The sequence below is a fragment of the Pituophis catenifer genome, unplaced genomic scaffold (assembly GCF_029215685.1).
Source record: "Pituophis catenifer annectens isolate HBS135680 unplaced genomic scaffold, rPitCat1.0.hap2 SCAF_15, whole genome shotgun sequence".
In the NCBI taxonomy this organism is placed as follows: Eukaryota; Metazoa; Chordata; class Lepidosauria; order Squamata; family Colubridae; genus Pituophis; species Pituophis catenifer.
In genome coordinates this window covers 19,021,339-19,035,687 of record NW_027256895.1, presented here as the reverse complement: position 1 = coordinate 19,035,687, position 14,349 = coordinate 19,021,339, and the positions used below count along the sequence as shown (strand labels likewise).

General features: G+C 40.4%; 1 protein-coding gene across 1 annotated transcript; it reads left to right on the top strand.

Annotated features, from left to right (window-relative positions):
• The first annotated feature begins 491 nt into the window (after positions 1-491).
• LOC139324525 (vomeronasal type-2 receptor 26-like) lies at positions 492-13,164 on the top strand. Its single transcript, XM_070954238.1, has 6 exons — positions 492-685; positions 1,449-1,737; positions 7,399-8,259; positions 8,827-9,054; positions 10,545-10,671; positions 12,269-13,164. The coding sequence occupies exons 1-6, from the start codon at positions 492-494 to the stop codon at positions 13,162-13,164; spliced, it is 2,595 nt and encodes an 864-aa protein (XP_070810339.1).
• The last annotated feature ends 1,185 nt before the right edge of the window (positions 13,165-14,349 follow it).

Below are 14,349 nucleotides of genomic sequence, written 5' to 3'. Positions count from 1 at the left end.
GCCAATTTCCCTTTGGCTCTTTGGAAAAATCATATTTTAATGTCCTCCCTAACAAGTCAAAATCAGATTGTTCCAGAGGATTAAAACTTTACAGCTACAGAACTAGCATTTGTTCATTTGAATTTTCCTTCTTTTTCTCTTTTACAGTTTTCAGTAATGAGCTCTTATGTTTCCTAGCCCATTAATATCATCATTCTACTTAATCCACAAAGTCTTCAAGGAGTTTTAACAAACATTCCTTTCCCCTATAATTAATGTGGCTGCTTCTCAACTCCTTTAGGAATTCTCAGGCACAGCACAAAAAAGTAGCTCAAGCTTGAAAGGGTCTGTTAATTCCGGGACTAGAATATAATATTTATGCAGGCTATTCTAATTAGACTCCCCCCTCCCCCTTATGATTCATTCTTACAGATGGAACTTTTTCATATGTAGGGAGAAATGTTTTCTTGAAGAAGATGGAATTTTTCAGGGTGGTGATGGCAATATTGTCAATGTCACTGTCAGGAATTACATGCCTTATTCTGCCTACTAAAGCATGTTCGGTGGGGAAAACTCCCCTTATTCAGCACAAGTATTTTCTGCCAGGAGATTTCATAATAGCTGGGATAATATCTCAGTTCTACCTGCTATTTGAGCATATGGATTTCACAAGACATCCATCTGAGGAACTGGTTGATGAGCTCATGTAAAGATTTCTTTTAAGTGTAGCATATCTTAAACCATATACCTTTCTCTAATAAATAGGTTGCCCATATTTAATGACTTATTGTTATTATTTGTGGCACAGATTTTTGCTCCGTCTCTTGCCTTTTAGTTCCTTCATTCTGAAGTCAGTATAGATTGATCAGACTGATATTTCTTACTTGACAAATAACTACACAAACACACTTATGATGACTCTCACACTGGTATTTTTATTCAAAATTCATATTGAGATTTTCTTGTATTCTTACTGTTCAATGATTCGTTAGTGCTGTGCTATCAAATCATTATTTCTAGCGAAATCTATGTCAATCGTTTAATTCTTTCACTTAATATTAGGGAACAGTTGCACTTGGCATTATTTTCCAAACAGCTGTTGAGCCGGCATGGAACCCAGATTAAGAGCTTCTCGGCCCTAAAGGAACATCTATAACTTTTATTGGGATGAGGAAGTCCACTGAAGGTCTCTCACAATCCTAGAAAAACAAAAGTTATTTATAAGATTTGTCCTCACAGTTTACTTGAAACACATATTTCATGCCTGCACCCACAATAAAACAAGCCCAGAAGAAGATAAAAATACAAGACTAGAAATTACATAATATGTAATAAGAATTACTTATAGGTTTTATTTTGATTATTTTCCTTCAAGCAAGCTATCTGTTTCCTAGTGAAAATTGTTTTATAATGAATTAAAGGAATCATAACAACCTGCCTAGATCCACTCAATATACCTTTCATTGCAGATTTTTCCTCCAGAACTACCAACATATCCTGGCCTTGGTTTTTGCTGTAAAGGAGATCAATGAAAATAATCATATATTATCCAACATGAGTCTGGGTACTGACATCGCTAACAGTTATTTCACAGTGAGTTTGATCTACTTGGCTTCAATGGAGCTTCTCTCAACAAGGGACAGATTCATCCCAAACTATAAGTGTGATGCCAAGGATGGGGCACTATCTGTCATTGGAGGACCTAACACTCAGGTTTTTTTCATGGCAAACATCTTGAATGTCTACAAGATGCCCCAGGTGAGATTTCTGTTTTTCTTGGACTAAGTATACACTGTAAGAATAACCTTGAAAGGCAGGAGGATTAACTGCAGACCTATAAAAAAAGTCTGATATAGGAAATTTGAGCCTAAACCAGAAGTATTATTTGAGAAAGCATCTCTGAATTGACCCCCTCCCCATTATCTGGGAAGTAAAGGCAGGGGAGGAAAAAGTGTTTTCAGACTTGCAAGATTAATGTCAACACTTTCAAATTGTCCTGGGTAGAAAACCAAAATCATGCATACTGATAATTCTTTTATTGTAAGGTTACTGTAACAAGTCTTAAACTACCTCCCATTTTTTCTTTTACAAATTTATGTTTATAAGAATATAACAAATACTAACTTTTCTTTTTATTATTTTTTTGTGGTTTGGAAAAAAAGTGACAATCCAAAGAACGAGGAACAACAAACCATGTGTTTGCAGAAAAGATGAATAATTTTAGACACTGCTTGGTGGGTTCCTCAATCTGAATTCAATCCAATTAATGTACTAGGTTTTCTTGACTTATTTACAAACACGATGAATAGAAACACCAATACATTTTCCCACCATCTTTTAGTAATAATATTAAAGATTTATGGACCTGATTAAGTAATGGAATAGTTATCATGATTTTTATATTTCCTTCCTTCCTTCCTTCCTTCCTTCCTTCCTTCCTTCCTTCCTTCCTTCCTTCCTTCCTTCCTTCCTCTCAATAAATGTTATTCATGGTAATTTGAATAATTAAAAAATGAAGTGATGTAGTACAAATGAATGAAAACTTCACATAAAATTAATTAAAAGGCTCTATCCCTGAGTTAAAAACATCCTGTTTTAATGGACTGTCAAAAGCATGAGGGTATTTAAGAAAAAGACCAGAACTAAAAGAAAATAGCTGACTTCCTACAATGCTTCTGACATATTCTTGCTGATATTTACTAACACAAAATACTGTGATATTAAAAGAATTTCTCCTCCTCCTCCTAAAATCAGAATAATCAATGGATTAATAGTTCCTAAGGAGGCATGGTCAATTCCATCAGCTAGAATGCGTTAGCAGGTTTTCTGTTGTTGGCAAATTGAATGTGGTAGGACTGTAGATGATTGATGCCCAAAGTTATTGACTTATGTCTCTTTAAACAAAAGCCAGTACTTTAGCCTCTCTCAAATTCACTTCCCAAAGATTTAGCAATAGTTGCTTTTCAGATCACACAATGTTGGTTGCTCAGGAACTGGGTGTCAAACCCCAGTCCGGGGTTTGCCATACCTGTGTGTGTGTGTGTGTGTGTGTGTGTGTGTGTGTGTGTGTGTGTGTGTGTGGAGAGAGATGGCTGAGTGAAGCGAGCGGCAAGCAAAGCTACAGTGGTGGCTACTTCCGGCTGTGCTGATAATCTGTTCGTCAGGTGCCTGGGCTACTTCTGGGTGCATTGACCACCTGCTTGGCCATGTCCCACCCACTCACTAATTGTGCTTCCTGGCAATCGGTGAGGGACAATGCTGTGGCCGATGGTAGGAGAGCAGCAATATTGATGGCAGAAGGGATGGTGCTAGCGGTGGACATGGGGAACGTGGCAGAACCTGCCCTGGAGGAGGAGGTGCCCACGCCAGAGGTCACAGAGGACAGTGCACTGCTGACAGTGAGACCAAAGGAATGTGAAGCCAGTAGGGTGGTGCAGCCATCAGAGGCCTGACAAGTCCCAGAGGCGGTCCAGGAGCAAGGTCACCTAGGGGAGTGGTGGCACAGTTCATCTGTGGCTGGGGGCCCTGGTCCCCTCCAGAGCATGTTTGACTGAGTGGCAGGAGAGAGGTCTGATAGATGATGAGGAAGGAGAGTGGAGCATGGAGAAAGATGCAGAGGTGGTGGCAGCATGGCAGCTGCGGTGTTTGGGTCCCCAGCCAGCTCTGCCTCTGCAGACCTGATTCCATCTGGCTAGCCCAAAGTTTTATTTCGACACAACATCCAGCTGCACCCATGATACCCTGCAGGTGGGGGCTTTGGAGCTGAATTCTTCACTGGGAGATTTAGTGGGACACCTGGTAGCAAGTGAGGGGACTATGATAGCAGGGAGCCTTGGTGCCCAGAGCCAGAGGCCAGGTCCAGCCCCCCCCCAAGTGACTCAGCAGGGACCAGCATGTGCTGAGTGGATGCTGCAAGGGCCCATGTGGCAAATGGGGTTCTGGCCCCAGCAAGGACCCTAGGGCCCACCGCCATTATGGGCATCGTTTGTCAGAAACCCTGACCACTTGGCCTTGTTTCTGAGCCAAGTCATTAGTCACCTGGACCAATATGCTCGGTTCTACCCATCGGAGTGAATGATGGTCATGGCAGTCATGGCATTGTTGGAAGGGGAGGCTGAGTGAATGACAGACTTCCACAGCGAGCACGCCCAGGAGTTGGTGGAGGCAGGTCTCTTCTTAGAGATGCTTTAGGTATACTTTGAAGATGTGTCCTGTGTGCAATGGGCAGAAGGAGAGCTCCTGTTGCTAAAGTGGAGAGGCCACTCAGCAGTGCAGTATGTTCTGGATTTCCTCCGAGTTGCTGAGGGCCTGCCTGGAGAGGCTGCTGGTCCGTCAGTTTAGGGTGGGTTTGAACCATGATCTATACCAGGCCTGTTTGTACTGGGGCATCCTGCAGTAGCTTCAGGAGTGATTCCAGGCAGTCATTACTTGGACACAGGACTACAGGAGTTCTAGCCTAAAGGGGACATGGGCCCTGGGGCCCGGAGGGCTATGTAAAGACCACCTGGTGGCTTCTGGCAGACTCCTAGTGCCCCAGGACCCATGGCTAAACCCGCTCACTCGTTGCTACATTGTTTTTGTTGCAACCAACCAGGACACTGTGTGGCCAGGTGCCTAGCTCTGGCTCCACAGACACCGGCCGGCACCCCCAGAAAGGCAGCACAGCTGCCCTGGCAGGCCTCTGAAATGTCCCGGACAGCACACCAGGTGGAGGCCTCAGTGATGGCTCCAGAGGAAGGAGAGGTGATAATGTTGGGGAAGTACCAGCTGATGCCCTATGACAGTGAGGATGATGGCCCAGAAGAACTGATGGTAAGCTAAGCCATCCATCCATTCATTGTCCCCATAACCATAGTGGGGCCCCACTCGAGTCAGCATGGGATGTACGTGGCTCTGGTCAACTCAGGGTGTACCCGATGCCTAGTCAGTCAGACGATAGCCACCGCACTGGGACTCCAGGTGAGAGAGATGGCCAAGCTCAATAGATTCAAGCAGGTTGATGGCTCATTGCTGGGCGGGGCCCGGCAACCCATGTCACAGAGCCATTACAGCTATTTTTTTAAAAAAAATTGATTTATATGCCGCCCTTCTCCGGAGACTCAGGGCGGCTTACAATGCGTTAAGCAATAGCCTTCATACTTTTGTATATTTATACAAAGTCAGCTTATTGCCCCCACAAACTGGGTCCTCATTTCACCTACCTTAGAAAGGATGGAAGGCTGAGTCAACCTTGAGCCTTGGAGTGATTTGAACCAGCAGTAATTGCAGGCAGCTGTGTTAATAACAGGGTGCCTTAGACCACTGTACTATCAAGGCTCTGATAGTATTGATGGGGGAGAATTGGGAAGTCATTCAGTTCATTGTGCTGGCAACAATAACCAAATCCATCATTGTGGGTTTGGCGTTGTTAGATAAGTGGGGCCCAATGATATGGTGGGAAGGTGGGTATAGGAAGTTGAGGATAGGTGTCGCACCCAGACCTCCTCCACACATGAAAGTCCAGGGAGTGGACCAGAGAGGAGTTCCAGGGGGGCTTCAGGGCCGGGCAGTCCCTCAGGTCTATGCATGTCCAGCAGCCAGAGAGCGTGGACCCTTGCCGATAAAGCATCCGTGGAAGCGGAAACTCTCAGCACGACTTTGCAACAGACTCATTTCACTCACATTCACTGAGTATCGAGGCTCCGGCCTGATTAAAGGTTTTCTTTTGCTAAACGGTTCCTGAGCATTCTTCCTTCAGTTCTACCCAGGTCCGGCCTTGGACCTTTGAAACGAGATATTTTTTCTTCCTTTTGGAAAGTAAGGAGGGAAAGTACTTGACTTGTAACATACTTGTTTCTGGAATTTAGGTAAAACATAATGGAAAGGAAGATATGTTACCAAAATATGAAATAACTAAAATGAAAAGGAGAAAACTAATTCCCTGTGCTCTTCCAGTACTTGTTGGATTGCAACCTATATCCATGTTTACATGCCTATTGGTATATATCAATATTAGTTTGATTTAGTTAAATAAATACTATAATATTATTGTCATTCTTTAACCTGGACTACAGATTGGATTATATCAACTATTAGTAGATGGATAGCCGTGCTTCGCTGTGAAACTATGTGATTGGGCTTGATACATTGACACTTAAAGCTTGAAAATTTATGTAGAATGTGTAACTCCTTAGCATTAATATAAGGCAATTAGCAGTTGGAACAGAGTTCTTTTCAGGTGGGGAGGGGGAGTAGAACATCTAACTCCTTAGCATCGGAGCATGTTAATATGATACTGTATAAGGAATACTAATGATCTGATGGTGATTTTGAAAAATCCTTTCTTAGCGAGCACCTAGAAGCCAAGAGGAACATATGTGTCAAGTTTCAAGTTTGTAGGCTTTACAGTTCTGGAGATTTCATGATGAGTGAGTGGTATTTGGCTTTTATATATATAGATGAGGATGCTCATTCATTTGGTTGTGACAGAAACCAAACAAGTACAGACTTTAATGGATAGTTAGGACTGCAGAAAAAACCAATTGCAACCAGCCTGTCTTCCATTGAGGACCCGTATTGCACAGGTCAGGAGGATGGACTGAGAAAATATCTACAGATCCCTCACATCCCGGACATAAATTGTTTCAACTTCTATCTTCAGGACACTGCTATAGTGCACTGCCTGCCAAAACATCCAGACTCAAAGATAGCCTTTTCCCTATTGTCATCACTCTGTTAAACACCTAATGCCCACAGCACTGTTTATGTGTAAAGGTATTTACCCATGTAGTAGGGCTGTATTGCTATTATCTTGCTCATCTTTCTCATCCTCGTATCTTTCCTACTACCTTCTTCTATTGGTCTCTTATGATTTATCACTTGTTTATATCTTATGATTGTACCGTATGATTTATGTTATTGTTTGATGTTTGTATGTACACTGAGAGTTTATGCATCTGAGACAAATCACAACTGTGTTCAATCACACTTGGCCAATAAAGAATAAAGATTATGAGATAATAACTATGCAAATCTAGAAGAGGGTTATGGTGCATATCGAAGCAAAACCATGTTCTTATATTGTTCATCCTATCTTATCTCCATACCATCAAGACTTCCCATTTTTCTTCCATTTCCTATGAGAAAAAGACTAGGGAAATATGGGGATGGGTTTCCTTCCTTAATCAGGACCAATCACACTTAATCCTAAAAATTTGTAGTCAATTTCCATATAACATTACTTGAATTAATGCATTTCTGAGGAATCCAACTTTGTGTTTCTAGTACAATAATAGCTGAAAATTCTGAAATTGTTTCTGAACATGATTACACTTATATTAATACTGTAACAAAGACCATAATTTAAGGACAGTTTTTTTTAAAAAAAAAAAATCAATATTTCATGTTGGGAAACCATGGTCTTTTTTCTCCTATATCTAGCTCACATATGGATATTTCCCATCGATAGATGGCAAGATACAAGATCACTTCTCTCATCATATTTTCCCAAATGTTGATCAACAGATCATGGGTATTCTCCAGTTGCTTTTGTATTTTAGGTGGATATGGATTGGACTGATTTCCCAACCTGATAAGAGTGGAGAGGGATTCGTAAAAAAAGCTATTCCTTTGTATTCTCAGAAAGGTATCTGCTTTGACTTCATGGAAGAGATGGTGAAGGAAACATTTTCTAATGATATTACAGCAGTATTTAAAGACTTTGGTAAATTGTACATTATTATCATGAAGAGCACTGCCAATGTCATTATCCTTTATTGTGAAAACCATGTCACTGTCATTTTTAGAATGTTGCCCTATTATACAGAATTTGAAGATATCCCTGTCGAAAGAAAAGATAAAGTTTGGATAATGCCAGCCCAGATGGAGTTTACATCCGTTCCCTTTCAAAAAACTAGGGGTATGGATGTCTTCCATGGTGTTATAACTTTTGAAGTTTCTTCCAAGAAGATTTCTGGATTTGATAAATTCCTTCGGATGAGAAACCCAAAGTCAGAAGTGAAACACCATTTAATGAGAGTGTTCTGGGAACAGGCTTTTGAATGCTCCTTTCCTAAAGATAATTTAGATGAAGACACTGGAACGATGTGCACTGGAGAAGAGAAGTTGGGGAATCTACCTAGGTCTGTGTTTGACACCATCCTGACTGGGCAGAGTTACAGCATCTATAATGCAGTCTATGGTGTGGCACATGCTTTACAAGCCATGCTTTCCCCAAAGTCCAAACACAGAGCAAGGACAGAAATTGGGAGAGAAATATTTTTGACTCAAAAAGCATGGCAGGTAAAAGAAATGAATGAACATTTTCCATTGCTCTTCTGATTGATTCAATGAGCTGTTATGTAATGCAGTAAAGGAGAACACTGGAGTCTTCTCATTTGACTGTATTGGGGATAATTTTCAGTATCCTGCCAAAATATTTTCCCCATCATTTAGTGACTTAGAGAAACTTTTGTGGTTGTGAATAGATGAAAATGCTACAATAGGAAAGAAAAGTTGTGATGCAGCAAAACTGGCATGATTGGCAGAAGTTGAAAATATCTGTGGTGGAGAACACTAATTGTATTAATTAACCACCTCCTATGAAATCAATATCCTGATCTGAATACAATCTTCCTTCCTTCCTTCCATCCATCCATCCTCTTTCTTTATTTTTTCTTTATTTTCTTTCTTTATTTTCTTTCTTTTTTCCTTTCTTTCCTTCCTTCCTTCCTTCTTTCTTTCTTTCTTTCTTTCTTTCTTTCTTTCTTTCTTTCTTTCTTTCTTTTTTCCTTTCCTCTTTCCCTTTTTCTTTTTTCTTTTTTCTGTTCCTTTCTTTTCCATTAATTGTCATTCTTTTCTTCTATTTAGCTCCATCACTATTTGAGAACCATCTCATTTAATAACACTGCAGGAGAGAAAATTTCCTTTAATGAAAATAGGGATCTAGAGATGGGATTTGACATTATCAACTGGGTCATATTCCCAAATGAGACCTTTGCTAAAGTCAAAGTTGGAAAAATTGACCCATCAGCTTCTCCAGATAAGCGGTTTACCATTTTTGCACAAGACATCATCTGGCCTACCATCTTTAACCAGGTATTTCCTGCTAAGATTTCAACCTGTGGACAAGTAGTCCTCGACTTACTTCCACAATTGAGCCCAAAATTTCTGTGATTAGGTGAGGTATTTGATAAGTGACTTTTACCCCATTTTATGACCTTCCTTGCCAGAGTCATTAAGTGTATCACAGCAATTGATAAATTAGTAATCTGGTTGTTAAGCGAATCTGGCTTCCCCATTGACTTTGCTTGTCAAAAGATTGCAAAAGGTGATCACATGACCTTGGGACACAGCAATGGTCATAAGTACAAACCAGTTGCAAAGCATCTAAATTTTTATCACATGGTCATGGAATGCTACAAAGGTTGTAACTGTGAAAAATGGTCATAAGTCTCTTTTTTCAGTGCCATTGTAACTTTGAATGGCGATTAAATGAAGTTGTAAATTGAGGATTATCTGTACATTGTTTTCCTTCCCTTCTTGCTTTTGACATTATAAATTTGAACCAATCTTATCCTTCAAGTTGTCAGGTTGAAAACTGCAAAGATGAAGAAACAATGGGTAGATAGCATTCAGGAGTCGAATGATGAAATGATGCTTTAAAACAAAATGAATCAATCAAGGAATAATGAAAGGCTGAATACAGAAATCAAAACTGTACTGGTTGCATGGTTGGTTGGATGGTTGGATGGGTGGGTGGGTGGTGGAGATTCTGTGAAGTTCCCTTTGGTGCCCCAAATGGAATGAAGAATTATAAAATTGTTGTTTTATTTTATTTTTTTCCATTAGTATTTTGAAGACAAAAGAAAGTGCTTATTGACTGGCATGGATGGGAAAAAAGAAATGGGGAATTCCATGTCAATGATCATATTAACCCTGGTTCAGATAGAATACCTGATCAGTGCTGTGGCCAAAGAAGAGAAAGATATTGAAAGTTAGGGGGAAAATATTCATCTCTATTTCCAGCTAATGGATGCATGAGGAATAGCTCTTCTGGATCTTGACTTTCTCCTAGCCAAATGATGCTATCTTCCTGTGCCCAATTCTTAGTTTTTCTGCCTTTGGGTTTGATTCTAACTCACCTTCCCTCCATTCATTGACTGTAATTGCTTTTAAACAAAGAGATATTAGGACACCCATATCCTAAATTTATTATTAAAAGTAAATTCCACACCTAAATAGAATTTTTTGAATGAACTGTTGTAAATTGAGGACTATCTGTATATTGTTTCCCTTCCCTTCTTGCTTTTGACATTATAAATTTGAATTGATCTTATCCTTCAAGTTGTCTGGTTGAAAACTGCAAAGATGAAGAAACAATGGGTAGATAGCATTCAGGAGTAGAATGATGAAATGATGCTTTAAAACAAAATGAATCAATCAAGGAATAATGAAAGGCTGAATACATGTCCTGGTTGCATGGTTGGATGGTTGGTTGGTGGCTGGCTGGCTGGCTGGCTGGCTGGGTGGATGGATGGATGTTGTAGTAACAAGTTATAGTAAATGTTGCTTTCATTTCTTGATAGGTTCAACCTCTTTCTTTGTGCAATGACAATTGCTGTCCAGGCTACAGGAAGATGAAAATAGAAGGGAAGCCATTTTGCTGTTACAATTGCCTTCCATGTACAAAAGGGAAAATTTCAAACCAGATGGGTAAGTTGTCTTGTGCAAAACTAAATTATTCAGTCTTCTTTACAGTAATTCAAAATGCTAATATTTAAAACCTCCTGTAACTGTCTAATCTGGTGACCAAGTCAATGATATTGCTCCATGTTCTGTCCCCCTTCCTCACACAGGCAAACATAATACCAAGCACGCCTGCCAATTTTTTTATTAGGTAAACAGATTAGAATTCTTGGTAGATCGAGGTTTTGGCAGCAAACTGCCGAATGCCTGCCAAGACAGGTTTCACTCCCATAAAGCAGAAGAGGAGTTATCTTCAGTCTGTTCCAGGAGCAACAAATTATCCATGAGACAAGAGTTTAGTCAATGTTCAGTCCAAAATATATCCAAGCCGAATTTCAGAGATCACGATGTGACTTTCAGGGTTTAACTTTGTCCATCACAAAGCCTGAAGAGCAATCCCACCCACTTTTATTCCTGGTGGGGCGTGGCTCCATGACTCAGCTCAATCTCTGGCCCTCCCACGCCTCTTCCATTGCTGTGCATGCTTCTCCCTCCAATGCTGTCTTGGATCAAGCCAGGATTCATCCTCTTCACTCCCTATCAATTGGTGCTCCGATATGCCTTCCTCCTGGCACATCCCAGGCTGTTCCTCCTGGCCTTTGGATGGAACCTGATGCATTGCCAGAAACGAGGGTCCTGGAGAGGGAGGCCTTATCAGTTCCTCCCCATCAACTTCTGAGTCCTCTTCCTCTGTTAGGACAGACTCGGGAGTCGGGGTCACAACAGTACATAAATACTAAAAGTGAAAAGATATTTCAGAGCATCCAAAAATAAATATCCAATTTGGTTTGTTCTAATTTTTTTCCCCAAATTATGACTTCTGATTAATGCCTATTTTTTAAGACGACAGGCCTTGTGTTGATATGTGTGTGTAAAAGTGGACAAAGATAAAACTGGGATCCATTTGCTGGTTTTAGGAGCTTAATTCCTAAAATAAAATACCATGAAATATATATTTCCCCCCTCCTCCAAAAACGAAACATGTTTTTTCACTTTGTTTAGGAAATACCTTAATGATAAAAAATATTGTTATTCAATTCATTATTAGATTTTACAATAAGAGAGTCTGTGCAACCAAGCAATAAATAAATCTCGGAAGATCTGGCCTATTTACAAAAAGTCACTAAAAATAAACAGGCATTATTTAATTAAATGTATCCAGGTACTAAGAAAGTATATCTGGTGGGAATGAGAAAAAGGGCCTTCTCTGTGATGGCCCCCTCCCATTGAAAGATCATCCCCACAGAGATGAGACTGGCCCCCAGTTTGACACTCATTTGAAAGTCCCTTAAAACATGGTTCTGCCAACAGACCTGGGGAACCCAGACTAGGATGGAGCCCTTCAAGAGGCTCATTTGATGTGTGTTGTCACCAAGGTATGTGGGTTACTGTTTTTAATTCATTTATATTAGACTTTTCATTGTCTATAAACTGCCCAGAGTCACTGAGGATGAATGGGCAGCCATATACATTTTCTAAATAAATAAATAAACCCTGTTAATTAATTCTCAATCCCACTATCTGAGTATTTCTTGAAATTGGCCATGATGTTTTCTTTTTCCAGATGCAGTTGATTGCTTCCAATGTCCAGAAGATCGATATACAAACAAGGCTCAAACTCTATGCATTCTAAAAGAAACAACCTTCTTGTCTTACAATGAGCCACTGGGACTCACCTTGATCACTGTTAGTCTTTTCTTTTCTGTCATCACCATTGCGGTGCTGGGAATCTTCATTAAAAAGTGGGATACTCCAGTCGTCAAAGCCAACAACAGGAACCTCACTTACATCCTTCTCATTGCCCTTCTCCTCTCCTTCCTTTGTGCTTTCCTCTTCATTGGGCAACCTGACCAAGTGAAATGTCTCATGCGACAAACTGCTTTTGGCATCATTTTCTCCATAGCCCTTTCTTGTATTTTGGGTAAAACAACCATCGTTGTTCTTGCTTTCATGGCTACTAAGCCTGGCTCCAAAATGCGGAAATGGGTGGGGAAAAGGATGGCTATTTCTATTGTCCTTTCTTGCTCCTTGAGTCAACTCCTGATCTGTTTAGTGTGGCTGGCCATTTCTCCCCCATTCCCAGATTCTGACATGCATGTCATGGCTGAAGAAATTGTCCTAGAATGCAATGAAGGTTCAGCCACCATGTTTTACCTTGTCCTTAGCTTTATGGGGTTCTTGGCTTCTATTAGCTTCACAGTGGCCTTTTTTGCCAGGAAGTTACCTGACAGCTTTAATGAAGCCAAATTTATCACCTTTAGCATGTTGGTCTTCTGTAGTGTCTGGATATCATTTGTTCCAACATACTTGAGTACGAAGGGCAAATATATGGTGGCTGTGGAGATTTTCTCCATTTTGGCTTCTGCAGCCGGATTACTGGGCTGCATATTTTCCCCCAAATGTTACATCATTATTTTGAGACCTGATTTAAACACAAAGGGATGTTTAATAAAGAAATAAATCTGAATATGGAGTTTAATCTGCTCATTATTCATTTTAAGTTTCTCCCTATTAGAGCACAACTTTCAGGTATTGTTACATGCTGGACCTTGTTGAATCTGGAATCTGTACAAGAAATGTAAACATATGTACACCATCTTTTATCAAATATATCTGACACATAGTAAGGAGGAGAATTCCGGTATCATGTTAGGAAATGCCTAACATGTTCTATCAAGTGACACTAACTCTCATTCCCTTGAAGACAATTGCTACTAAGAGGGGCAGATAAAGTTTTCCATAAGTAACGTGATTGGTTTAAGATCTTTATGCTGACAGAAATCCTAAAAATCTTGATCACCTACAGCATTACATTTTGAAGAGCCAAAACTCACAATTTATTTTCCTTTGTTCTTCTGAATTGGCAGATATTTTTCAAGTAATTTGTTAATCTAGAGACTTAATATGGTCTAGATTGTCAGTGTTATCATCATTCCTAACCTGGGATCTTCTGTTTCCTGAAAGTATAGAGTTGCAGACTTCATGACCATATAAACTCCTGGAGTGAGCAGTGAATTAGCTTGCAGTTCCTTGCTTCCTTCCTTTATCTAACCTCTTCGGGCCCAATAAATGCATCTCCATAGCAGACTCATCTAGGTATTGAGGAGGAACCAAAACAGTATGAATACAGCAGAACACCACATAACAGGAGCCCAGGCCAGGATCTCTCCCCAAATCACCAGTGACTGGGATGTACCTCAGGAAAATTTGGCAAAGTGGCATAACACAATGCTGCCCATTCTAAACATGTGAGTTGATACAGAAGGGAAGAATGGTTGATTGTTTTGAAAAGCACATGGAAAACGGGGGGCAGAGCTCAAAGACCTAAGGATCTATCCATTTCTTCAGGCTCCATGGTCCAAGCGATTCCCAGATATTGGGCAAGACTTCTCCAAAGGCATCACCCCCTCCCCCACCTTGCTGACGGCAACTGTGAACATATTTCAGCAAGTTTTGTCTGTTAGATGCAAGTTTGATTTGAAGTCTCATCTTTGAATCTTATTCCAAATAGCGAACAATACTTCAGATGAACCATGCACCAGGAACAACCCCCCAAGTCCCCCTGAAACCCATCCAGATCCAGATCAGTAAACATGGGGTTGAACAATCTAATGGGCACATTCTCCCTGAAATGGATAGTGGTAG

Excerpts from the sequence above, each read along its gene's own strand:
- LOC139324525 (XM_070954238.1), top strand. The coding sequence starts at position 492 with ATGTCACTGTCAGGAATTACATGCCTTATTCTGCCTACTAAAGCATGT. Across the intron at positions 8,260-8,826 it reads TGACTCAAAAAGCATGGCAG|CTCCATCACTATTTGAGAAC; the intron begins GTAAAAGAAATG and ends TCTTCTATTTAG. Across the intron at positions 9,055-10,544 it reads GGCCTACCATCTTTAACCAG|GTTCAACCTCTTTCTTTGTG; the intron begins GTATTTCCTGCT and ends ATTTCTTGATAG.